General features: G+C 45.9%; 1 protein-coding gene across 1 annotated transcript; it reads right to left on the reverse strand.

Moving 5' to 3' along the window:
* Positions 1–7,141: 7,141 nt before the first annotated feature.
* Positions 7,142–27,803, reverse strand: LOC307229112 (equilibrative nucleoside transporter 1-like). The gene is made up of 12 exons (XM_079999003.1): positions 27,737–27,803; positions 26,964–27,045; positions 26,705–26,877; positions 26,005–26,144; positions 25,008–25,142; positions 23,634–23,731; positions 23,466–23,538; positions 21,952–22,013; positions 21,603–21,711; positions 21,425–21,510; positions 21,084–21,283; positions 7,142–7,379 (listed from the first exon to the last, which is right to left on the reverse strand). Exons 1-12 carry the CDS (start codon positions 27,760–27,762, stop codon positions 7,268–7,270), a joined length of 1,296 nt encoding a protein of 431 aa, XP_079855129.1. The 5' UTR covers positions 27,763–27,803; the 3' UTR covers positions 7,142–7,267.
* Positions 27,804–27,868: the final 65 nt, after the last annotated feature.

The raw sequence follows: 27,868 nt of genomic DNA on the forward strand, positions 1-27,868 counted from the left end.
AACTTGGAACTAAGAGCTTGGAAGTAAGAACTTGGAACTAAGCGCTTGGAACTAGGAACTTGGAACTAAGAGCTTGCAACTAGGAACTTGCAACTAGGAACTTGGAACCAAGAGCTTGGAACTAGGAACTAAAAGCTTGGAACTTGGAACTTGGAACTAGGAACTAGGAACTAAGAGCTTGGAACTAGGAACTAAGAGCTTGGAACTAGGAACTTGGAACTAAGAGCTTTGAACTAGGAACTAAGAGCTTGGAACTAGGAACTTGGAACTAAAAGCTTGGAACTTGGAACTAGGAACTAGGAACTAAGAGCTTGGAACTAGGAACTAAGAGCTTGGAACTAGGAACTTGGAACTAAGAGCTTGGAACTAGGAACTAAGAGCTTGGAACTAGGAACTTGGAAGGGGCCAGGAGCAGTACAAATTTCTTTCCAAACGGTCTGGCCATGAGTGACTGTGGAGCTGGAGAATAAATACTGCGTTGATGAAGAAGGTAATAGATCCCAGGTGTGTGGAATTGGCCGAAGGGAGGAGCAACGGATGGGGAAAGAGCGGCCTCCAGTGGCGCTGGGAGGCCGTGGGCTTAACAGAGCTACGGTAAACAATTTAAAACACTTAGTATTAAACTACTTTGTATGATACTACTACAGGTAGTCCTCACTTAACGACCTGTTTAATGAGCGTTCAGACCAGCTCTCTGAGCAGTGAAGCATCTCATCACCCTTTATATACTATACAGTATATACCATATATACTATATATACTATATACACTATATATACTTTATACACTATATACACTATATACACTATAAATACTAAATACACTATATATACTATATATACTATATACACTGGATACACTATATACACTATAAGTACGAAATACACTATATATAATATATATACTATACACACTATATACACTATAAATACTATATACACTATACTATATACACTATATACACTTTATATATGATATACACAATATACACAATAAATAGTAAATACACCATATATGCTATATATACTATATACATTATATATAGCAGCCACACCCCCTTACCGTGAAATAAGACGACCAATTGGCTTAACAACCTGGTCCTAGGAACAGAACTTGGTCGCTACGTGATGAGTACTTGTACTTTAAAATGTATTATTCACCTTAATTTTCTTTTTTTTGTACCATTTTCTGTAACTTGGTGTTGTCAGTTACTGTGTTGTTGTTGTTGTTGTTGTTGTTGTTGACACAGAAGGAGCCTCCTGTGATAAACTGTCGTTGGACGCTGAAAATGTTTGTTATTAAGTTGGTCATGTTGCATTGCATCATGGGTAACTTCTACATTCCACTCATGTTGTATTGTAGCAGGTAACACTGCATGACACACGTTGTCATAGTTACTGTAACATCCAGGTTATGTTGCACTGCATCATTACTCTACAGTTCCACTGGAATAAAGGACTTTGTATCAAACTACTACTCTACATGAAACTACTTTGTATTAAGCTACTACTTTATATGAAGCTCTTATATATATAAGAGCTGGTTGTCTAGTGATCCAAAGGTTGCTGGTTCAATCCCAGGCTCCTCCTGCTAGCATGCTGTAGTGTCCTTGAGCAAGACACTTAACCCCTAATTGCTCCTGATGGCTGCGTCTGTTGGTGTTGGAACAATTGTAAGTCGCTTTGGATAAAAGTGTCTGATCAATGTAATGTAAAAACTACTTTGTATCATACTACTGCTTTATATGAAACTACTTTGTATCATACTACTGCTTTATATGAAACTACTTTCTATCAAACTACTACTTTATATGAAACTACTTTGTATCAAACGACTTTGTATCATACTACCACTTTATATGAAACTACTTTGTATCAAACGACTTTGTATCATACTACCACTTTATATGAAACTACTTTGTATCAAACTATGACTTTAGATTAAACTACTTTGTATCAAACTACTACTTTGTATTAAACTACTTTCTATCAAACTACTACTTTATATGAAACTACTTTGTATCAAACTACTACTTTGTATTAAACTACTTTATATTAAACTACTACTTTATATTAAACTACTTTGTATCAAACTACGACTTTAGATTAAACTACTACTTTGTATGAGACTACTTTGTATCACATGCTGGTGGCTGTGCGTTGGGGGCCACCAGGTACGGGAGGTGGGCGTGGTCTGCTGAGCCCCTGCGTTGATCTGGTTACACTTCACCATCCCTCCCAGTGCCAAAACTCATACTCAGTACATACACCACACATTAGGCCTTGGATTTGGGGATGGGTGGGGTGTGAGCTATGTGGGTGGGGATGCCGCGAGGGGGCTGCCATCTTGCCCGTCACGCTCCTGCCCCGACGTTCTTCTCGGCCATCCTGATATTTTAATCCCACTTATATTAGCTTAAAACACATACCCTGGCACACAAATCCTACTCCGAACAACACTCCACCAGAGCAGGGTCTGCGGGCAGGAGGGTTGCTGCAGGACTCGCACCCCCAACCCTGCAATGTTAACTGCATCTGCCAACAGCACACATTGAGCACCGGGGTTTTCCGGGGTGGCGGGTCACCTGCGGGTCAGTGTTGGGGCGTGGTTGGCCGGGGACGGCCCGGTGGGCCCCCCACCAGATGGGCTCTAGTCCTGGGGCTCGAGGCTGGTCCTTTATGTTTTTCCATGTACATGCTGTTGTTTGGTTCTGTTTATTTGTCTCCCTCTTGGAGTAGTAATGATGATTAGTTGTTTCTAGACCAAAACATGGTAAATAGTTCTCCAAAGAGGGGGTTGGTGGTGGTTGTGTATAATAAAAGCTGTGCTCAGGTCGTCACAGGACCGGAGTTATTGCAGCAGTTGTTGATGATTAAAGAATGAATAAAGAGTTTCATTGCACGTTGGCAAGTTCAACTCCACTTCAAGATTCAAGAGATTCAAGGGGTTTATTCGTCACATACATATACATACTTTCATACATATACATACTTTCATACATATAAATACTTTCATACATATTCATACTTTCATACATATACATACTTAACTTTATATACATACTTAATACATATTCATACTTAATACATATTCATACTTAATACATATACATACTTTCATACATATACATACTTTCATACATACATGCAGTGAAATGTCAATGCAACGCACCCGGTGATTACACACAATATGTTCTAGACTGAAGTACACTTGCAACTAACTCTGTCCTACATGCAACGGAACAAATACTCTGTGTTGTATATCCAGCATGCTGACAGCACAGGTTAAAAATAAAAAATAAATAAAAAGTAAACAACTTTTTATCAAACTACTACTTTATATTAAACTACTTTGTATCAAACTACTTTGTATCAAACTGCTACTTTGTATCAAAGTACTTTTTTTATGAAACTACTTTGTATAAAACTATTACTTTGTATTAAACCACTTTGTATCAAACTACTACTTTATATTGAACTACTTTGTATCAAACTACTACTTTATATTTAACTACTTTGAATCGAACTGCTACTTTGTATTAAACTACTTTTTATGAAACTACTTTCTATCAAACCACTACTTTGTATCAAACTATTTTGTATCATTAATTTTGTACTTTATGCGGGACACTTCACGTACCTCCTCCCATCATCATCAATTCATGGACTTGAAACAATAATTTTAACAGTGTCGTCAGGGATAAAGACAACATTCAGACTTTCTTACATATTTTAACGTCACATTTCTGATAAATCCAATCAAACATTGATTCTTAACTACTTGATGTAACAAATTAATATTCATACCATTAATAAAATAAAAGATATTAACACTTAATTTGAGTAAAATTACCAAACATTTTAAGTGTAGGGAGCTTCTTGTCTTCGGCCACTTGATGACAGCAAAGGTCCATGATAAAAATACATTTTAACCCCCATACTCACAACTTCACTTTCATCAGTTTGAATGAAAATATGATAATAGGTGATATAATTAATAACTCATATGGATTTGTTCTAAAAAAGAATGCCCTCTGGAAACGTTCTTTTGCAAATGTGAGTCCTAATTTATGACCTCGGTCTGTTCTGCTTCAGATAAGGGTGTGACAGGGAAAAGGAGGGAGAGCGGACGTTTCGTCCTGTGTGTGTGTGTGTGTGTGTGTGTTCCCAAGAAGGACAAGGAGGAAAGTTTTCCAGAGGAAAGTGTGAAATTGTTTCTTTGTTTTATCAATGCATTGTCCTTATTTTCATTTATTTATTCTTCATTATTAATGTATCTTTGGTTTTCAGATCTCAGTATTCGTGTAGCGATCACAACAGGGAAGGGGGCATGGGGGGGTGCTCTTTGGTCCGGGTACTTAAGAGGTTTTCACATTCCGTTGCTAATGCTCTTATCAGGTCTAACTATGCGTCTGCCAGGACACAGGAGAGTTCTTGGCTGGTTGAAGGGAGCTGGCTGGAGCAGTACTTCTGACAGTTTAATGGTTTCAAACAAAAATGCAGATCGGATCGTTTCTAACACAAGAGCCTTGTGCCGGAGGACACGGTAATAAACATCGTTCCTTATCGTGAGCTCAGAGTCCGAAACACAGAGACCTGTAGGGCTGTCAGGGGCCAGAAGGAATCCAGTTTTATAACCGGCCTGTACGCTACACCTGTTCAAAAAGTATGACAATGGATTACATTTGTATTATTGATATTCAGTGAAATAATGGTAATCAGACGAAAAACAAATTACTTTATAAAAGCTTATTTGTTTCTTCATTTCAATTTCTTCTCAATCAAAAAAAATATTGCTTGTTTGACTACTGTTCAAATTTTAATTGATCTTTAATTTGAATTTTTTAACCTGTCTAAGGGGTGGGATGCCCCCACCCCCCCACCCGCCCCCAAATATGATTGCCCCCTTGGTGTCCCCTCAATACCAGTGGGCAAGAGCAGAGGCTCTGACAGCGGACAAGCTCAAATAAAAATACTCAGAAGCAGTCAGCAAAAATCCTGGAATCCTCTGGTAAACAACCAACTCAAGTGTGATTGTCATGAATCCCCCCTGATCTCACATTATTTGTTTGTTTTCATGTTTTATTTTCATCTGCTCATTTCGATGCCACGCCACTGACCTCCATGTCATTTCAGACCCACCCACTCCCTTCTGCTTCACTGTCACTCCCTTCCCTTCACCTGGTTCCCCATTCGCTCCTTAGTGCCTCAGTACAAACACCGGTCCGCTTCCCTGTGTTCTCTGCCAGATTGTCTCTTGCATTACACCGCAGCTTTCCCGCACTACTTCCTATTTCCTGTACCTTCTGGCCGAGCCTCTGCCTGACTCCCTGGACTCTCATTCTCTGCCAGATTCTGATCTTCTGGTTTTGACCCCTGCCTATGTTTTGGAATAAACCTTGTGGACTTTGACTTCTTACCTGACCGTTTTTGTGTCGCGCTTATGGGTTCACATCTGTTTTGAGTTAGTGAGCATAACACTTTTCTTTCAAGTCACTCAGTATTAAGTCTGCACCGATCTGCTTTTAGAGCTAAACACAGCACTATCTCAACCATTACTTTAGTTACAACTAATATAATATCTGCACTAGACAAAATAAAACACTGCGCTGCCCTTTTTGTGGATGCGTCAAAAGCATTTCCTACTGTTGATCATCCTTGGCTCCTACAAAGACCATGTAGTGTCGCTTTGGATAGAAAGGCTTGAGGCTGTTACTTCTTTAAGAGGAGTCGGTGTGTGAAGTCGTTCAGTGCCTGGTCCCAGTTTTTGCAGCCAACAAAGGGTGTTCCGCAAGGCTCCATTTTGGGTCCTGGCCTCTTCACCATTGATATGAATGGTATTGTGTCTTCATTGAGCTGTTGAAGTCAATCTCTATGCTGATGACAGTATTGTGTATTGTATTGCTGATTCTGTTCAATTGGCCACAGAGAAGCTGCAACTTTCATTGATGCTCTTCAGGAAGCTCTTATTCATCTAAAATGTATATTTGATGCCAATAAATCTAAATTCACGTTGCTAAGTAGAGCCAGAAATATATACTGCAATGGTTTGCACATATCCACTGTTAATGGATGTAACATTGAAAGAGTCACTGAATAAAAAAATACACAATCAAATAATAATAATAATAATAAAAATAATAAAGATATCTTGGTTTCTGGGTTGATGAGAAATGTACATTTAAATATCAATATCGTCTTTTACGTGTTTTTCCTGTGATTAGTAGGAAAAGGACGGTTGAAGCACTTTTCCTTTCACTGTTGGATTTTGGAGCTTCTGACTCTGAAACCTCTGGCTTGCTCTTCTGTGACAAAGGCAGAATAAACATTAGTATCTGTTTGTTTTTAAGGCCGTTACTGGAAAATGACCCCATTACATCACAATGACGCCGGATTGGAACTACGGACCCCATGGGCGGGGCTCAAATGACTCATCTCATGTCTCTTGTTTTGATGCCGCAGCCTCGGGGACTGGTCTTCAACACCCGTTAAAAAGTGATTCTCTACAGACTCACGAACACTTCAAAACCACGACCTCCACACTCCTGCCTCCGTCTGCGCCTGTCTTCATCTCGTGTCATCTCGGCTTCATTGAAAATGAGGGATTCTCTTAATTGTTGCCCAGGAATTTCAATAAAGGTTGAACGGAATAGAAAAGAGTAGAGGTGGAGTTTAGGGGGACTAGAGTAGTAGTAGTAACTCGTTTGATATTAAATATTGAAACAAAGTTCAATGTCCTGTTTGTATTCAAATGTCACTACACGTGAACTTTGACCTTTGACCTCAAACTCTTTTCAAAGAGGCACATTTCCCACAATTCACCACTTCCACCTGGAGCTCCGCCTCCACCTTCACATTTTCCGGTTATTTATTATAAAATAATATAAAAGGTAATAAAAATGTTTCATTCAAAGCAACGGGAGGTGTTTTTATATGGTTACAGATATGCAGATATGAATGTATGAATTTAAAATATATCTAATAATAATAATAATAATAGTAATTATAATAATAACAACAATAATAATATAAATAATAATAATAATAATAATAATAATACTAATAATTGTAATAATAATAATAATTATAATAATAATAATAATAATAATAATAATAATATCACAACAAAACAGTAAACATGTTTAAATATTCAGTGAATTCCTAAAAGTTCTGCACAAACATCTGACACCTTTGAAAAGGTCAGCTGAGCTGGTGAAGTATTATTGGCTGTAATACGCTGGTTGTTGGAATGAGTCCAAGATGGTGGCTCACACCAGTCCTCTGAGCAGGAAGGACAATGCGGCGCCCAGCGCCAAACCCAGTGACAGGAAGAACGCCATGACGGCTCCAGCCGTCTCCGCCTCGTGAGGAAGAACCTCCCTGCAACAGGAAGCAGCTTCAGACGACAGGAAGTCGAGCAACGTCTCACAACACGACATCACTTTCACCCTTTAACCTTTCTGCCGCTGCAGCAGGTGACGCCATCTGACCGGGGCGTGGTTTGGGGACCCTGCGGAACATGTTGGGGAACCGCCCACATCGGCACCGGCACCAATCTGATTGGACCCTGCACCATCGCACAAGCTGCAAGCTCCGCCTTCCCCGTTTCTCCAAACAAAACAAATAGAAAATAGTGTGTTTTTAGATTATTCTGTTTCAGGGCTTTACCCGACTCAGGACTCTGTAGAATCGGGTTTGGCTTCGGCCGTTCAATGACAATATTCCACAGTACTAATACCACAGTAATAATACTACAGTACTAATACCACAGTACTAATACCAAAGTACTAATACTACAGTACTAATACTACAGCACTAATAGCACAGTACTAATACTACAGTACTAATACTTCAGTGCTAATACTACAGTACTAATACTACAGTACTAATACCACAGTACTAATACCACAGTAGTAATACCACAGTACTAATACGACAGTACTTATACCACAGTACTAATACCACAGTACTAATAGCACAGTACAAATACTACAGTACTACCTCTCAAAGCCCATCCCTACGTCCTCGTCGTGAGAGGTGTACCAGGTAATGCTCTTGTGAAGCGCTTGGGCCAATCCTCTGTGACGTGGATGTAAACGATTACAGAAACATTGATGATGAGTAAAAAACCCAGAAGCAGAAAAAAACAGATGGATACAGACAGGAAAGGTCAGGTCAGGTCAGGTGAGTCCTTATTATACTCTGGACATCCGGATGATAAGGCACCACACACGGAGGGAGTTGCATGTATGTTCTCCAAAGAAGCACAGAGGTCCCTCACCAGTTGGGAGCCAATGAACTCCAGAATCATCACTGCGCCATTCCAAACCACACAGAAAAGAATCAGGCTTCAAGTCATACAATGCTGTGCACCCACCAACAATGCAATGCAATGATGAGGAATCAAAGGACGACTTCTACAATCAACTGCAACAGATACTCCAGACCAGACCAGCAAAAGACATCACTGTGCTCATGGGAGACATGAATGCAAAGGTTTGATTGGACAACAGTGGATACCATCTGGTAATGGGAAAGCAAGGAATTGGCACCATGAACAAGCGGAGAGATCTTTGCTGATGTCTGTGCGGACAACAACTTGGTCATAGGAGGAACACTCTTTCCCCATAAACCCCCCCACAAAGCCACTTGGGTATCACCTGACCACACAACTGAAAACCAGATCGACCACATTTGCATAAACAGGAAGTTCAGACGCTCTCTCCTGGATGTTCGAGTGAAGAGTGGAGCAGACGCCGGGTCAGACCACCACCTATTGACAGCTAAAATACAACTGAAGCTGAAACGCTGCAACAACCCCTGTGACAACAGAGTCAAATTCAACATCCAGCTCTTCCAGGACATAGGAACAACTGAACTGTACCAAACCACCTACAGAACAGGTTCCAAGCCCTGAAAGACGAAGACAGAACACCAATGGAGGAGCGTTGGAAATGCCTGAAAACCATATGGAAGGAGACCTGTTCAGAAGTGTTGGGGAGGAAGAAAACAAACCACAAGCCTTGGTTGTCAACAGAAACACTGAAAAGAATAGAAGGAGGGTAAAAAAACACACAAAAAACACGAGCACAAAAGGTGGCAGCCCATAGAGATTATGAAGCTGCAAACAAGGAGGTGTAAAGAAGCGCTAAACGCGACAAAATAAATGACATTGAAGACTTGGCACAGCAAGCGGAGGTCACAGCCTCAAAGAACAACCTAAAGGATCTCTACCTGACCACAAAGAGACTAGCAGGCAAGTTTAGGCGGACAAACACGCAGATCCGCAACAAGGGGCAACTCTTGACCACCAAGGAAGAACAGCAGAAAAGATGGACGGAGCACTTCAGGGAACTGCTCAACAGACAGCTCCCTGCCCGGACGGTGGAGATCCCACCAGCTGCTCAGATGCTGGAGGTAAGCTGCGATTCCTCAACAAGATCTGAAGTAAAGAAGGCAATAAAGGGATTGCGCAGTGGCAAGGCGGAAGGTTCAGACTAGATCCCTGCAGAGGCCTTACAAGCTGCTCTTGAAACCTCAACTACCATGCTCCACCAGCTGATCAAACAAATATGGGAGGAAGAGATCATGCCAACGGACTGGAAGGACGGTCTCACTGCAATTGTACCCAAGAAAGGAGACCTCAGGGAGTGTAACAACTACAGAGGGATCATGCTGCTATCAACATCCGGCAAAGTGTTCAATGGCATCATCTTGGAGAGGCTACGGAAGGGGGCTGATGAAAGACTGAACCAGGCTGGTTTCCGGAACAGAAGATCTTGCAGTGACCAAATTGCCACCCTCAGGATCATCATCGAGCAGTCCAGAGAATGAAACACCTCTGTCTATGTCAATTTCATTGACTTTGAAAAGGCATTTGACAGCGTAGACCTGGTGTTGCTGTGGAAGCTCATGGCTCACTATGGTATCCCTCCGAAATATGTAAACATCATCAAGAACACATACCAGGGTAGGCAATGTCAAGTGCTCCACCAGGGATCTGCACATGAAAAGATGGAAGTGCTCACTGGTGTGAGACAGGGCTGCCTCCTCTCTCCGTTCCTCTGTATCGACTGTATCGACTGGATCATGAAACAAACAACCAGCAATAATTCTCATTCTCATTCTGCTAGACTTATCAGCTGCTTTTGACACTGTCAATCATTGCATACTCCTGTCCATACTCTCAAGCATGGGCATAACGGGCAGTGCACTTTCCTGGTTCGAGTCTTACCTCACTGGGCGCTCGTTCAGTGTGACATGGCGAGGCCAGCTGTCTGTGCCTCACAACCTCACCACAGGGGTGCCCCAAGGCTCGGTGCTAGGACCCCTCCTCTTTGCCATATACACCACCTCACTGGGCCCGATCATCCGCTCACATGGCTTTTCATATCACTGCTATGAGGATGATACTCAACTCTATCTGTCCTTCCCGCCAGACGACCCTACTGTCTCGACGCGGATCTCGGATTGTCTCGCTGACATATCCACGTGGATGAAGGATTATCATCTTCAACTTAATCTGGCGAAAACGGAACTGCTGGTCTTCCCGCCCGAACAAGGTATTTATCACAACATTGATATTAAAATCGACTCTCTATCTCTTGTTCCTACCAAGGCTGCAAGGAATCTTGGTGTCATTATTGATGACCAACTGACATTCTCGGACCATGTTGCCGCCGTCTCCCGGTCCTGCCGCTTCGCACTACTCAACATCCGAAAAGTCAGGCCGTCCCTGACCCAATATGCCACTCAACTGCTGATACAAACCTTGGTGATGTCCCGTGTCGACTACTGCAACGCCCTCTTAACAGGCTTGCCGGCCTGTGCGGTGAAGCCACTTCAGATGATACAGAATGCGGCGGCGCGACTGGTGTTCAACCAGCCAAAGAGGGCACATGTCACTCCGCTGCTCATCGAGCTCCACTGGTTACCTGTAGCCGCTGGCATCAAGTTCAAGTCTCTGATGCTTGCCTACACAGTGATTGTTGGGAATGCTCCCGCCTACTTAAGTGCTCTTGTAAGAGCACATGTTGCCCCCCGGATGCTGCGCTCGTCAAATGAGCGTCGCCTGGCTCTGCCGGCCATACAGCCACGGCAATCCAGGCTATTCTCATTTGTAGTTCCACGTTGGTGGAACGAGCTGCCAAAAATGACCAGAGCGGGGACCTCCCTCTCTGTCTTTAAGAAGCACTTGAAGACCCAGCTCTTCAGTGAGTACCTCCTGTCCTAACCTACAATTACTTAGCACCACCTTGCAGTATTTATTGTTACACCAATGTTGTTGTTACACTTATCTCTGTCGCAATGTAGCTGAATGTTATTCTCCCTTGTAAGTCGCTTTGGATAAAAGCGTCTGATAAATGACTAAATGTAAAAACAATGGCATCCAGTGGAGTCTGACAGAACACCTTGACGATCTTGACTTTGTGGATGACATCGCACCGCTCTCACATACACACCAACAGACGCAGGACAAGACAACGTGGCTGGAAACAACCGCAGCTGTGCTTGGACTCAAAATAAATGGGCCAAAAACAAAAATCATGTTGATTAACAACAAAAGCATGAATTCCATAACACTCAAGGGCCACTCTCCCGAAGAGGTCAACGAATGTACCTTCCTGGGAAGTGTGATAGCCGTGCACGGAGGGTCAGAGGAAGACGTAAAGTCGAGAACTTGAAAAGCTAGAGCAGCATTCAACATCCTAATCAAGATAAGGAAAACAAGAAACATCTCGCTCAAGACCAAGCTCAAAATCTTCAACTCCAACGTCAAATCCGTACCTGCTGGAGGAACACCGCGACCATCATGAGCAGGATGCAGATGCTCATGAACCACTGCCCAAGACGCATCCTTGGCATCTTCTGGCCAAACACAATGAACAACATCAAGCTGTGGGAAGGCACCGAGCAGCAACCAATAGAAGAAGAGATGAGAAGGAGAAAGTGGATCTGGAGCAGGAGTTCAAGAAGGAGGGGCTGACGTAGCAACAGCTGGAGAAGAAGCACAGAGCAGGAGTTGAAGAAGGAGGGGCTGACGTAGCAACAGCTGGAGAAGAAGCACAGAGCAGGAGTTCAAGAAGGAGGGGCTGACGTAGCAACAGCTGGAGAAGAAGCACAGAGCAGGAGTTGAAGAAGGAGGGGCTGACGTAGCAACAGCTGGAGAAGAAGCACAGAGCAGGAGTTGAAGAAGGAGGGGCTGACGTAGCAACAGCTGGAGAAGAAGCACAGAGCAGGAGTTGAAGAAGGAGGGGCTGACGTAGCAACAGCTGGAGAAGAAGCACAGAGCAGGAGTTCAAGAAGGAGGGGCTGACGTAGCAACAGCTGGAGAAGAAGCACAGAGCAGGAGTTGAAGAAGGAGGGGCTGACGTAGCAACAGCTGGAGAAGAAGCACAGAGCAGGAGTTGAAGAAGGAGGGGCTGACGTAGCAACAGCTGGAGAAGAAGCACAGAGCAGGAGCTCAAGAAGGAGGGGCTGACGTAGCAACAGCTGGAGAAGAAGCACAGAGCAGGAGTTGAAGAAGGAGGGGCTGACGTAGCAACAGCTGGAGAAGAAGCACAGAGCAGGAGTTGAAGAAGGAGGGGCTGACGTAGCAACAGCTGGAGAAGAAGCACAGAGCAGGAGTTGAAGAAGGAGGGGCTGACGTAGCAACAGCTGGAGAAGAAGCACAGAGCAGGAGTTGAAGAAGGAGGGGCTGACGTAGCAACAGCTGGAGAAGAAGCACAGAGCAGGAGTTCAAGAAGGAGGGGCTGACGTAGCAACAGCTGGAGAAGAAGCACAGAGCAGGAGTTGAAGAAGGAGGGGCTGACGTAGCAACAGCTGGAGAAGAAGCACAGAGCAGGAGTTGAAGAAGGAGGGGCTGACGTAGCAACAGCTGGAGAAGAAGCACAGAGCAGGAGTTGAAGAAGGAGGGGCTGACGTAGCAACAGCTGGAGAAGAAGCACAGAGCAGGAGTTCAAGAAGGAGGGGCTGACGTAGCAACAGCTGGAGAAGAAGCACAGAGCAGGAGTTGAAGAAGGAGGGGCTGACGTAGCAACAGCTGGAGAAGAAGCACAGAGCAGGAGTTGAAGAAGGAGGGGCTGACGTAGCAACAGCTGGAGAAGAAGCACAGAGCAGGAGCTCAAGAAGGAGGGGCTGACGTAGCAACAGCTGGAGAAGAAGCACAGAGCAGGAGTTCAAGAAGGAGGGGCTGACGTAGCAACAGCTGGAGAAGAAGCACAGAGCAGGAGTTGAAGAAGGAGGGGCTGACGTAGCAACAGCTGGAGAAGAAGCACAGAGCAGGAGTTCAAGAAGGAGGGGCTGACGTAGCAACAGCTGGAGAAGAAGCACAGAGCAGGAGTTGAAGAAGGAGGGGCTGACGTAGCAACAGCTGGAGAAGAAGCACAGAGCAGGAGTTGAAGAAGGAGGGGCTGACGTAGCAACAGCTGGAGAAGAAGCACAGAGCAGGAGTTGAAGAAGGAGGGGCTGACGTAGCAACAGCTGGAGAAGAAGCACAGAGCAGGAGTTGAAGAAGGAGGGGCTGACGTAGCAACAGCTGGAGAAGAAGCACAGAGCAGGAGTTCAAGAAGGAGGGGCTGACGTAGCAACAGCTGGAGAAGAAGCACAGAGCAGGAGCTCAAGAAGGAGGGGCTGACGTAGCAACAGCTGGAGAAGAAGCACAGAGCAGGAGCTCAAGAAGGAGGGGCTGACGTAGCAACAGCTGGAGAAGAAGCACAGGGCAGGAGTTCAAGAAGGAGGGGCTGACGTAGCAACAGCTGGAGAAGAAGCACAGAGCAGGAGTTGAAGAAGGAGGGGCTGACGTAGCAACAGCTGGAGAAGAAGCACAGAGCAGGAGTTGAAGAAGGAGGGGCTGACGTAGCAACAGCTGGAGAAGAAGCACAGAGCAGGAGTTGAAGAAGGAGGGGCTGACGTAGCAACAGCTGGAGAAGAAGCACAGAGCAGGAGTTCAAGAAGGAGGGGCTGACGTAGCAACACCTGGAGAAGAAGCACAGAACAGGAGCTCAAGAAGGAGGGGCTGACGTAGCAACAGCTGGAGAAGAAGCACAGAGCAGGTGCTCAAGAAGTAGGGGCTGACGTAGCAACAGCTGGAGAAGAAGCACAGAGCAGGAGTTGAAGAAGGAGGGGCTGACGTAGCAACAGCTGGAGAAGAAGCACAGAGTAGGAGCTCAAGAAGGAGGGGCTGATGTAGCAACACCTGGAGAATAAGCACAGAGCAGGAGTTGAAGAAGGAGGGGCTGACGTAGCAACAGCTGGAGAAGAAGCACAGAGCAGGAGCTCAAGAAGGAGGGGCTGACGTAGCAACAGCTGGAGAAGAAGCACAGAGCAGGAGTTCAAGAAGGAGGGGCTGACGTAGCAACAGCTGGAGAAGAAGCACAGAGCAGGAGTTGAAGAAGGAGGGGCTGACGTAGCAACACCTGGAGAAGAAGCACAGAGCAGGAGCTCAAGAAGGAGGGGCTGACGTAGCAACAGCTGGAGAAGAAGCACAGAGCAGGAGTTGAAGAAGGAGGGGCTGACGTAGCAACAGCTGGAGAAGAAGCACAGAGCAGGAGCTCAAGAAGGAGGGGCTGACGTAGCAACAGCTGGAGAAGAAGCACAGAGCAGGAGTTGAAGAAGGAGGGGCTGACGTAGCAACAGCTGGAGAAGAAGCACAGAGCAGGAGTTGAAGAAGGAGGGGCTGACGTAGCAACAGCTGGAGAAGAAGCACAGAGCAGGAGTTGAAGAAGGAGGGGCTGACTTAGCAACAGATGTTGCTACATCAGCCCCTCCTACGTCAGCTGGAGAAGAAGCACAGAGCAGGAGTTCAAGAAGGAGGGGCTGACGTAGCAACACCTGAAGAAGGAGCACAGAGCAGGAGTTCAAGAAGGAGGGGCTGACGTAGCAACAGCTGGAGAAGAAGCACAGAGCAGGAGTTGAAGAAGGAGGGGCTGACGTAGCAGAAGCTGAGGGGCTGACGTAGCAACAGCTGGAGAAGAAGCACAGAGCAGGAGTTGAAGAAGGAGGGGCTGACGTAGCAACAGCTGGAGAAGAAGCACAGAGCAGGAGTTCAAGAAGGAGGGGCTGACATAGCAGAAGCTGAGGGGCTGACGTAGCAACAGCTGGAGAAGAAGCACAGAGCAGGAGCTCAAGAAGGAGGGGCTGACGTAGCAACAGATGTTGCTACATCAGCCCCTCCTACGTCAGCTGGAGAAGAAGCACAGAGCAGGAGTTCAAGAAGGAGGGGCTGACGTAGCAACACCTGGAGAAGAAGCACAGAGCAGGAGCTCAAGAAGGAGGGGCTGACGTAGCAACAGCTGGAGAAGAAGCACAGAGCAGGAGCTCAAGAAGGAGGGGCTGACGTAGCAACAGCTGGAGAAGAAGCACAGAGCAGGAGCTCAAGAAGGAGGGGCTGACGTAGCAACAGCTGGAGAGAAAGCACAGAGCAGGAGTTCAAGAAGGAGGGGCTGACGTAGCAACACCTGGAGAAGAAGCACAGAGCAGGTGCTCAAGAAGGAGGGGCTGACGTAGCAACACCTGGAGAAGAAGCACAGAGCAGGAGCTCAAGAAGGAGGGGCTGACGTAGCAACAGCTGGAGAAGAAGCACAGAGCAGGTGCTCAAGAAGTAGGGGCTGACGTAGCAACAGCTGGAGAAGAAGCACAGAGCAGGAGTTGAAGAAGGAGGGGCTGACGTAGCAACAGCTGGAGAAGAAGCACAGAGCAGGAGCTCAAGAAGGAGGGGCTGACGTAGCAACAGCTGGAGAAGAAGCACAGAGCAGGAGTTCAAGAAGGAGGGGCTGACGTAGCAACCGCTGGAGAAGAAGCACAGAGCAGGAGTTGAAGAAGGAGGGGCTGACGTAGCAACACCTGGAGAAGAAGCACAGAGCAGGAGCTCAAGAAGGAGGGGCTGACGTAGCAACAGCTGGAGAAGAAGCACAGAGCAGGAGTTCAAGAAGAAGGGGCTGACGTAGCAACAGCTGGAGAAGAAGCACAGAGCAGGAGTTCAAGAAGGAGGGGCTGACGTAGCAGAAGCTGAGGGGCTGACGTAGCAACAGCTGGAGAAGAAGCACAGAGCAGGAGTTCAAGAAGGAGGGGCTGACGTAGCAGAAGCTGAGGGGCTGACGTAGCAACACCTGGAGAAGAAGCACAGAGCAGGAGCTCAAGAAGGAGGGGCTGACGTAGCAACAGCTGGAGAAGAAGCACAGAGCAGGAGTTGAAGAAGGAGGGGCTGACGTAGCAACAGCTGGAGAAGAAGCACAGAGCAGGAGTTCAAGAAGGAGGGGCTGACATAGCAGAAGCTGAGGGGCTGACGTAGCAACAGCTGGAGAAGAAGCACAGAGCAGGAGCTCAAGAAGGAGGGGCTGACGTAGCAACAGCTGGAGAAGAAGCACAGAGCAGGAGCTCAAGAAGGAGGGGCTGACCTAGCAACAGATGTTGCTACATCAGCCCCTCCTACGTCAGCTGGAGAAGAAGCACAGAGCAGGAGCTCAAGAAGGAGGGGCTGACGTAGCAACACCTGGAGAAGAAGCACAGGGCAGGAGCTCAAGAAGGAGGGGCTGACGTAGCAACAGCTGGAGAAGAAGCACAGGGCAGGAGCTCAAGAAGGAGGGGCTGACGTAGCAACAGCTGGAGAGGAAGCACAGAGCAGGAGCTCAAGAAGGAGGGGCTGACGTAGCAACAGCTGGAGAGGAAGCACAGAGCAGGAGTTCAAGAAGGAGGGGCTGACGTAGCAACACCTGGAGAAGAAGCACAGAGCAGGAGTTGAAGAAGGAGGGGCTGACGTAGCAACAGCTGGAGAAGAAGCACAGAGCAGGTGCTCAAGAAGTAGGGGCTGACGTAGCAACAGCTGGAGAAGAAGCACAGAGCAGGAGTTGAAGAAGGAGGGGCTGACGTAGCAACAGCTGGAGAAGAAGCACAGAGTAGGAGCTCAAGAAGGAGGGGCTGATGTAGCAACACCTGGAGAAGAAGCACAGAGCAGGAGTTGAAGAAGGAGGGGCTGACGTAGCAACAGCTGGAGAAGAAGCACAGAGCAGGAGTTGAAGAAGGAGGGGCTGACGTAGCAGAAGCTGAGGGGCTGACGTAGCAACAGCTGGAGAAGAAGCACAGAGCAGGAGTTGAAGAAGGAGGGGCTGACGTAGCAACACCTGGAGAAGAAGCACAGAGCAGGAGTTCAAGAAGGAGGGGCTGACGTAGCAACACCTGGAGAAGAAGCACAGAGCAGGAGTTCAAGAAGGAGGGGCTGACGTAGCAACACCTGAAGAAGAAGCACAGAGCAGGAGTTCAAGAAGGAGGGGCTGACGTAGCAACAGCTGGAGAAGAAGCACAGAGCAGGAGTTCAAGAAGGAGGGGCTGACGTAGCAGAAGCTGAGGGGCTGACGTAGCAACAGCTGGAGAAGAAGCACAGAGCAGGAGTTGAAGAAGGAGGGGCTGACGTAGCAACAGCTGGAGAAGAAGCACAGAGCAGGAGCTCAAGAAGGAGGGGCTGACGTAGCAACAGCTGGAGAAGAAGCACAGAGCAGGAGCTCAAGAAGGAGGGGCTGACGTAGCAACAGCTGGAGAAGAAGCACAGAGCAGGAGCTCAAGAAGGAGGGGCTGACGTAGCAACAGCTGGAGAAGAAGCACAGAGCAGGAGTTCAAGAAGGAGGGGCTGACGTAGCAGAAGCTGAGGGGCTGACGTAGCAACAGCTGGAGAAGAAGCACAGAGCAGGAGTTGAAGAAGGAGGGGCTGACGTAGCAACAGCTGGAGAAGAAGCACAGAGCAGGAGTTCAAGAAGGAGGGGCTGACGTAGCAACAGCTGGAGAAGAAGCACAGAGCAGGAGTTGAAGAAGGAGGGGCTGACGAAGCAACAGCTGGAGAAGAAGCACAGAGCAGGAGCTCAAGAAGGAGGGGCTGACGTAGCAACAGATGTTGCTACATCAGCCCCTCCTACGTCAGCTGGAGAAGAAGCACAGAGCAGGAGTTCAAGAAGGAGGGGCTGACGTAGCAACACCTGGAGAAGAAGCACAGAGCAGGAGCTCAAGAAGGAGGGGCTGACGTAGCAACACCTGGAGAAGAAGCACAAAGCAGGAGCTCAAGAAGGAGGGGCTGACGTAGCAACACCTGGAGAAGAAGCACAGAGCAGGAGCTCAAGAAGGAGGGGCTGACGTAGCAACACCTGGAGAACAAGCACAGGGCAGGAGCTCAAGAAGGAGGGGCTGACGTAGCAACAGCTGGAGAAGAAGCACAGGGCAGGAGCTCAAGAAGGAGGGGCTGACGTAGCAACAGCTGGAGAAGAAGCACAGAGCAGGTGCTCAAGAAGTAGGGGCTGACGTAGCAACAGCTGGAGAAGAAGCACAGAGCAGGAGTTGAAGAAGGAGGGGCTGACGTAGCAACAGCTGGAGAAGAAGCACAGAGTAGGAGCTCAAGAAGGAGGGGCTGATGTAGCAACACCTGGAGAAGAAGCACAGAGCAGGAGTTGAAGAAGGAGGGGCTGACGTAGCAACAGCTGGAGAAGAAGCACAGAGCAGGAGCTCAAGAAGGAGGGGCTGACGGAGCAACAGCTGGAGAAGAAGCACAGAGCAGGAGTTCAAGAAGGAGGGGCTGACGTAGCAACAGCTGGAGAAGAAGCACAGAGCAGGAGTTGAAGAAGGAGGGGCTGACGTAGCAACAGCTGGAGAAGAAGCACAGAGTAGGAGCTCAAGAAGGAGGGGCTGATGTAGCAACACCTGGAGAAGAAGCACAGAGCAGGAGTTGAAGAAGGAGGGGCTGACGTAGCAACAGCTGGAGAAGAAGCACAGAGCAGGAGCTCAAGAAGGAGGGGCTGACGGAGCAACAGCTGGAGAAGAAGCACAGAGCAGGAGTTCAAGAAGGAGGGGCTGACGTAGCAACAGCTGGAGAAGAAGCACAGAGCAGGAGTTGAAGAAGGATGGGCTGACGTAGCAACAGCTGGAGAAGAAGCACAGAGCAGGAGCTCAAGAAGGAGGGGCTGACGTAGCAACAGCTGGAGAAGAAGCACAGAGCAGGAGCTCAAGAAGGAGGGGCTGACGTAGCAACAGCTGGAGAAGAAGCACAGAGCAGGAGTTGAAGAAGGAGGGGCTGACTTAGCAACAGATGTTGCTACATCAGCCCCTGCTACGTCAGCTGGAGAAGAAGCACAGAGCAGGAGTTCAAGAAGGAGGGGCTGACGTAGCAACAGCTGGAGAAGAAGCACAGAGCAGGAGTTCAAGAAGGAGGGGCTGACGTAGCAGAAGCTGAGGGGCTGACGTAGCAACAGCTGGAGAAGAAGCACAGAGCAGGAGTTCAAGAAGGAGGGGCTGACGTAGCAACAGCTGGAGAAGAAGCACAGAGCAGGAGTTGAAGAAGGAGGGGCTGACGTGGCAACACCTGGAGAAGAAGCACAGAGCAGGAGCTCAAGAAGGAGGGGCTGACGTAGCAACAGCTGGAGAAGAAGCACAGAGCAGGAGTTGAAGAAGGAGGGGCTGATGTAGCAACAGCTGGAGAAGAAGCACAGAGCAGGAGGTCAAGAAGGAGGGGCTGACGTAGCAACAGCTGGAGAAGAAGCACAGAGCAGGAGCTCAAGAAGGAGGGGCTGACGTAGCAACAGATGTTGCTAGATCAGCCCCTCCTACGTCAGCTGGAGAAGAAGCACAGAGCAGGAGTTCAAGAAGGAGGGGCTGACGTAGCAACAGCTGGAGAAGAAGCACAGAGCAGGAGCTCAAGAAGGAGGGGCTGACGTAGCAACACCTGGAGAAGAAGCACAGGGCAGGAGCTCAAGAAGGAGGGGCTGACGTAGCAACAGCTGGAGAAGAAGCACAGGGCAGGAGCTCAAGAAGGAGGGGCTGACGTAGCAACAGCTGGAGAAGAAGCACAGGGCAGGAGTTCAAGAAGGGGGGGCTGACGTAGCAACAGCTGGAGAAGAAGCACAGAGCAGGAGTTGAAGAAGGAGGGGCTGACGTAGCAACAGCTGGAGAAGAAGCACAGAGCAGGAGTTGAAGAAGGAGGGACTGACGTAGCAACAGCTGGAGAAGATGGCCCAGGACAGACGAGGGTGGAGGCAATTCATCAATGGCCTATGTTCCGAAAGGAATACAAAGGCCAAACTAACTAACTACTAATACTACAGTACAATGCCACAGTACTAATACTACAGTACTAATAGTACAGTACTAATAGCACAGTACTAATACTGCAATACTTATACTACAGTACTAATAGCACAGTACTAAAAGCACCCTACTAACACTACAGTACTAATACTACAGTACTAATACCACAGTATTAATACTAGAGCACTAATACTCCAGCAGTAATAGCACAGCACTAATAGCACAGTACTAATACTATGGTACTTATAGCACAGTACTAATACTGCAATACTAATACTACAGTACTAATACCACAGTACTAAAAGCACAGTACTAACACTACAGTAATAATACTACAGTACTTATAATACAGAACTAATTCCCCAGTACTCATACTAAAGTACTAATACTAATACTACAGTACTAATAGCATAGTACTAATAGCACAGTACTAATACTACAGTACTAATAGCATAGTACTTATACTACAGTATCAATACTACAGCACTAATACTACAGTACTAATACTACAGTACTAATAGCAAAGTAATAATACAACAGTACTAATTCCAAAGTTCTAATATTACAGTACTAATACTGCAATACTGATACCACAGTACTAATACTACAGCACTAATTCTACAGTACTAATACTACAGTACTAATACTACAGTACTATCACTACAGTACTAATACCACAGTACTAATACATACATGGTCCATGTTGCTGATTTCCCTCAACTGAGCCACCGCCTGAGGATGACAGCAGAGGGTGGATGCTTGGGTGGTGCTCCAGTTCCTGGAGGTGGAGCACCTGCAGCAGTAATAATTATAACCAAGACACCTTGTCCACCGGTCTGGACGTTCACATGTTTTTTACTCCGTGGGTCAGCAAACACTGTCGTCCCGGTGACGAGTACACCGATGCACGGTTGTAGAGTAAGAATCCCACCCTGTCCAGAGGATTGATCCGCAGTCCAACGACCACCTGAACGCTGAAGAATCTTAAAGTATAAATAAATACCAGGAGGTGGAGCGTCTTACTTGGGTCCGAAGCACATGCAGAGGCTGGCCAGGTAGCCGTTGGAGAAGGAGAAGAGGATCATGAAGACCACGAAGAAGGCGTCGTGGTGGAAGTAGACCGGCAGTTTGTGGCGCGGCTGCACATTGCACAGCATCAACAGAGGAACCAGCAGGAGGCGCAGCACCACCAGGAGGTGTAGCAGCTTGTTGCGCCCGCCGGGCTGGAACACACAACACCACACAGCACCGTCAGAGCTTGTTGGATCCTGGAGCTCGTGCGGACCTGGAGCTCCATAAGAGGGAAATACCTAGAGCATGTAGCATGTAGCATGTAGCATGTAGCCCCCAGCAGCTCTACTCACCCACATACACAATGCAGTCAGACTCCTGCCGGCCCAGTCGCACAGGTTGAACAGCAGGAAACAGGAGACAGGGATGAAGTACAGCTCTGAAATACAAGAAGTTGATTTCTGAAATACTACACAGGGATGAAGTACTGCACGTTGCAAATGGTGGTATCAGTAATATTGTGTATTTTACCCCAAGAAGTTCCTCTAGCGATGGTGGACTTGACATCAGCGGTGACGGCGGGAAATGTTCCGATGGTCACAGTGAAGACGAAGCACACGGAGAAAGCCAGAGGCCAGATCTATGTACACACACACACACATACATTTCAAGATTCAAGATTCAAGATTCAAGATTTTTATTTGTCACATACATATACATACTTCCATACATATATGCAGTGAAATGTAATGCAACGCAACCGGTGATAGCACACAATGTGATGTACATCATACATCATACATCATACATCATACGTGTGTGTGTGTGTGTGTGTGTGTGTGTGTGTGTGTGTGTGTGTGTGTGTGCCTGTGTCTTGCACCTTCTTGAAGATGCTCATCATGGAAACCTCCTTGTTGTCAGATGTTCCCTCTGCTGCGTTCCCTGAAAACACAGAACCACAGAACGTGTCTTTTTACTTGACGTCACGTGGTCCAGACCTGACGGTGCAGCAGCTCCTCCTGCCACCGCCGCACCACGTCCCCTCCCACACAACTCCTCAGCTAACACGGTCGGACGCTTTTACCAAGTCCACAAAACACATGGAGCCTTCTGACAAATTCCCATGAGCCCTCAAGGCTTTGTGAGAGGGTAAAGAGTTGGTCCAGGTCCAGGTCCAGGTCCAGGTCCAGGTCCAGGACAGAATCCGTATTGTTTCTCTTGTATCTGAGGTTGGACGATCAATAAATCCATTCCAGTTCCCTGGTGGAGCCTCCCCTCCGGTCTGCCAGTCCCTGCTACTGTTCCAGTCTGTAGTTTCCTGACAAACTCAGTGACTTCCACCAACAAGTTGGTTCTGATCGCCCAGAACACTCCCTACCTCCTCCACCAGGGGGCAGATCAGGAGTTTCCAAAGTGCCTCCACCCTTGCTGATAACAGCTTGGGCCAAGTCCTGCTCTCCTTCCTGAGCTGTCGGATGGTTTGCCAGAACCTCTTTGAGGCCCAAAGAACTTCTCCATGGTCTCTGAACTCCCTGCCATCTGCCCAGAGTCCAGAACATTTGGCCTCTGGTTTCGATGAAACCAGTACAAGTGGATGTGATACTGGGGAAGGCATCTGCAGGTGGAGAGAGCCAGTGCTGGTAACTGGGAGGGGATGCAGCTGCAGGAGATTGAGGTGATAAGCTGCCAAGAGAAGCTGCCATGGTTTCACATCCTGTGACCACCTCCTCTACCTTCCACCTACCACCTCCTGGTCCATCTGTACCTCCTACCTACCACCTCCTGGTCCATCTCTACCTTCCACCTACCACCTCCTGGTCCATTTCTACCTCCCACCTACCACCTCCTGGTCCATCTCTACCTCCTACCTAGCACCTCCTCGTCCATCTCTACCTCCTACCTACCACCTCCTGGTCCATCTCTACCTCCTACCTACCACCTCCTGGTCTATCTGTACCTCCTACCTACCACCTCCTGGTCTATCTCTACCTCCCACCTACCACCTCCTGGTCCAGCTGTACCTCCTACCTACCACCTCCTGGTCTATCTGTACCTCCTACCTACCACCTCATGGTCCATCTCTACCTTCCACCTACCACCTCCTGGTCCATTTCTACCTCCCACCTACCACCTACTGGTCCATCTGTACCTCCCATCTACCACCTCCTGGTCCATCTCTACCTCCTACCTACCACCTCCTGGTCCATCTCTACCCACCAACCGAATAGGGACTAAAGTGGCTCCCAGTTATTATTATAAGTTATTCAAACACAGTTCAAGATGTTTGTCTTATTGGTCGACCGTGTCCAGTTGCTTGGTGTTGATTGAACCACACCTCTGACATGTGATCTTATCATGTGAGGACAGCGTCTCACGGAGGAGACTGACGCTCACCTGTCTCCATGGGGTTTAGTCGGGTGTCTTCGTTGGCGACCCGTTGGCCCTGCTGGTGGAACTGGTAGAACTCCTGTTGAACAGATGAGTCCCAGCAGAGGTTGAGGAGTCACTTTCTTAGTGTTTGTCTCATATGCTAATATCATGATCATATTTCATGTTCTGTACCAGTTTAGGGAGAGCGATGTAAGACAGAATGGAGAGAAATATCACAGCACATGCTGTGATAAAGTAACCAAACGCAGCGTCCTTGATGGCTACACCACCTGCGGAGGGAAGAACAGCAGACATAACAGTAATAACAGTTATAACAGTAATAATCAGTAAAAACAGTTATAATCAGTAATAACAGTGATAACCAGTTATAACAGTAATAATCTGAAATACAAGTTACAACAATTAATAACAGTAATAACAGTGATAACCAGTCATAACAGTAATAATCAGTAATAACAGTTATAATCAGTAATAACAGTGATAACCAGTTAGAGCAGTAATAACCAGTAATACCAGTGATAATCAGTAATAACAGTAATAACAGTGATAACCAGTTATAACAGTAATAATCAGTAATAACAGTTATAATCAGTAATAACAGTGATTACCAGTAATAGCAGTAATAACAGTAATAACAATGATAACCAGTAATAGCAGTAATAACAGTAATAACAGTGATAACCAGTTATAACAGTAATAATCAGTAATAACAGTTATAATCAGTAATAACAGTTATAATCAGTAATAATAGTGATAACCAGTAATAGCAGTAATAACCAGTAATAACAGTGATAATCAGTATTAACAGTAATAACATTTTATAAGAGAAATAAACTGTAATACCAGTAATAATAGTAATAACAGTTATAATCAGTAATGACAGTAATAACAATTAATAACAGTAACAATAAGTAATGACAGTAATAACCAGTAATAACAGTAATAAAAGTAATTACATTAATAACAGTAATAATCAGTAATAACAGTAATAACAGTGATAACCAGTAATACCAGAAATAACAGAAATAACCAGTAATAACAGTAATAAAAGTAATAACAGTAGTACCAGTAGTAACCAGTAATAACGAGTTATAACAGAAATTACAGCAATAACAGTAATAACCAGTAATAATAAGTAATAACAGTTATAACAGTAATAGCCAGTAGTAACCAGTAATAACAGTAATAACCAGTGATAACAGTTATAACAAGTAATACTATTAATAACAGCAACAACATTAATAACCAGTAATAACAGTTATCATGCTAATAACAGTTATCACAGTAATAATAGTACTAATAGTAATAACCAGTAATAACAGTTATCACACAAATAACAATAACAGTAATAACAGTAATAACAGTAATAATCAGTAACAACAGTTATAACAGTATTAACAGTAATACCAGTAATAACAGTAATAATCAGCAATAACAGTTATAACAGTATTAACAGTAATAATCAGTAATAACAGTTATAACAGTAATTACAGTAGTAATAATCATTGGTAATAGTGTGAAGTGGCATCGTTGTGATGAACTTACTTGCGATGGCGCAGATCATGGCCACGGCGGCGAAGGTCCCGGCGAGGCCCTGGCCGCTCATGATGGGCGTGGTGTAGGAGGCAGGCAGGACACCGGCCATGCCGAACAGGCTGCCCTGCAGCACCGCGCCCACCGCTGCCGGGAAACAACTATCAGTAACAACAGTAATATGGAACCATCAACATGACAGTACACGTGTGCTGGATAGTACACTGTCTACCGGATAGGAAGTAATACTGCTGTACAGTATGCAGTTTACAGATGTCACTAAGACAAAAAGTCCAAAGGGAATAATAATTTAATATAAGGTAATATAATATATTGTAATTTCATGTAATATAATGTGATATAATGTTATATAATATATTGTAATATAATGTAATTTAATGTAATTTAATCTAATATATTGTAATATAATGTAATATAATGTAATATTATATATTGTTGTTTAATGTGATATAATGTAATATAATATATTGTGATTTAATGTAATATAATGTAATATAATATATTGTGATATAATGTAATTTAATGTAATATATTGTAATATAATGTAATATAATGTAATATAATATATTGTAATTTAATGAAATATAATGTAATATAATATATTGTAATATAATGTAATATAATGTAATTTAATGTAATATAATATATTGTAATTTAATGTAATATAATGTAATTTAATGTAATATAATGTAATATAATATATTGTAATTTAATATAATATATTGTAATTTAATGTAATAAAATGTAATTTAATGTAATATAATATATTGTAATTTAATGTAATATATTGTCATTTAATGTAATAAAATGTAATTTAATGTAATATAATGTGATATAATAGCCAGTGAACTGTAACATGGCCGTTAACTGCAGCGCTCGAGATTGCAAATCCCTAAAAAAAAGTACTAGTAAAATATGATAGTTGCTGTTTAATCAAAATCCACCTCATTCCACATTGGGTCAGATGGTATTATTATTAGTGCCTCACAGTTGATGATGACAATCTTGACCATGGTGATGCAGAAGAAGGGCAGCGGCTCCATGTGCACCTTGACCAGGACGGCGGTCAGCATGAAGACGCTCATGATGACCAGCAGACTGCCCATCACACGCAGCTTCTGGGGGACGCTGTGTCAAATATACTTACTGATCTATCTATCTCTAAGTTATTTGTGGTTATATACTCACAGAAAAGACAACTTCTTAAGTCGCTTAATTTGGCAGCATGTGACTAACGACTGAGCAGGGAGGCTGTGATGGCAGGGATGACATCTTTCAGAGCAGCTGAGCGGATGATCCTTACTCAACAGTTTGTTCTTTCTTTTCATCGTGACCACTCACATGTCCTACACGACATCACACGTGTCTATAAATAAAGATATGTACAGCGCACCAACACTGGAGTTCCATGTGGATCTCGGTACTTTGACTCCGTTTGTGCATAACTATGTCGAATATGTTTGAATGCCTTGGAATTCATCGTTGAAATCCAAACTTGGTGCTTGGGACACGGCAAAAACACTGAGGCTGAGGGATTGAATTGTTCCCAAGATGGACAACAACAGACTACAAAGAGACATATCTATGATTTCATAGATATGTCCCGTGTTTGCAGAAGAAAGATAGAAGAAATAGAGGGAATAGAAGATAGAAGAGCAACAGAATAGACGCTGAGGTGGCGGACTGACCGCGAGTGCAGGAAGGAGTTGAGGTAGGTGAAGAGCAGCAGAGGAACCATGGCGCACAGCGTCATCACGTTGTTGAACTTGGCCTCCAGGAAGCTGCGGGTGTCGCCGCCGGCCTCTGTGGCGTTGGCCTCCGGGCGGCGGGGGGCGCTGTCCCGCAGGCGTCCGGTGAAGTACTGCGGACGGAGAGAGGGAAACGGTGGGAAGGTTGGTCCACCGCAGGCGGAAGGTGAAGGTCTGAGGCGGGGCGTCGTGCTCGCACCATGGTGGCCGTCATGAAGAAGTTCCAGGGCAGCAGAGTCCCCAGACCCAGCATGAAGAACACCAACCACACGGCGCCGAACCTGCAAGAGCACACGGGCTGCTCATCACCTCCACCACATCACCTCCACCGCATCACCTCCACCCCATCACCTCCACCACAAGACTCACATAGGGAAGAGGGTGGAGGTTAGAACTTTGTATGAAGTAAGAGCTTTGTCCATATCAATCAACTGGTAAATCAATAAAGCACTAATCCTGGAGAGAGCTTGATGACAATATTCACTCATAGGGTAGAGCAGAGCAGAGTAGAGCAGAGTAGAGTAGAGCAGAGTAGAGGTAGAGTAGAGCAGAGTAGAGGTAGAGTAGAGTAGAGTAGAGCAGAGTAGAGTAGAGTAGAGTAGAGTAGAGTAGAGAAGACAGAGTAGAGCAGAGCAGAGGTTGAGTAGAGGTTGAGTAGAGGTTGAGTAGAGTAGAGTAGAGTAGAGTAGAGCAGAGTAGAAGTAGAGTAGAGTAGAGTAGAGGTAGAGTAGAGGTAGAGTAGAGTAGAGCAGAGTAGAGTAGAGGTAGAGTAGAGTAGAGTAGAGTAGAGCAGAGTAGAGGTAGAGCAGAGTAGAGCAGAGTAGAGCAGAGTAGAGTAGAGCAGAAGTAGAGTAGAGTAGAGGTAGAGTAGCGGTAGAGTAGAGTAGAGTAGAGTAGAGTAGAGTAGCGGTAGAGTAGAGTAGAGTAGCGTTCGAGTAGAGCTCGAGTAGAGGTTGTGGAGATGATACTCACCTGTCTCTGGGAGTGCTCCCCGACATCCTTTCTCTCGTCACCTCCACTGAAACAGACAGACAGTCAGGGAGACAGGCCTCACAGCAGACTGGTAGCAGTCTCACAGCTCAGTGCCTTTTAAAGGGAGTTGTA

This window comes from Zeus faber (assembly GCF_960531495.2).
Source record: "Zeus faber genome assembly, chromosome: 4".
NCBI classification, from domain to species: domain Eukaryota; kingdom Metazoa; phylum Chordata; class Actinopteri; order Zeiformes; family Zeidae; genus Zeus; species Zeus faber.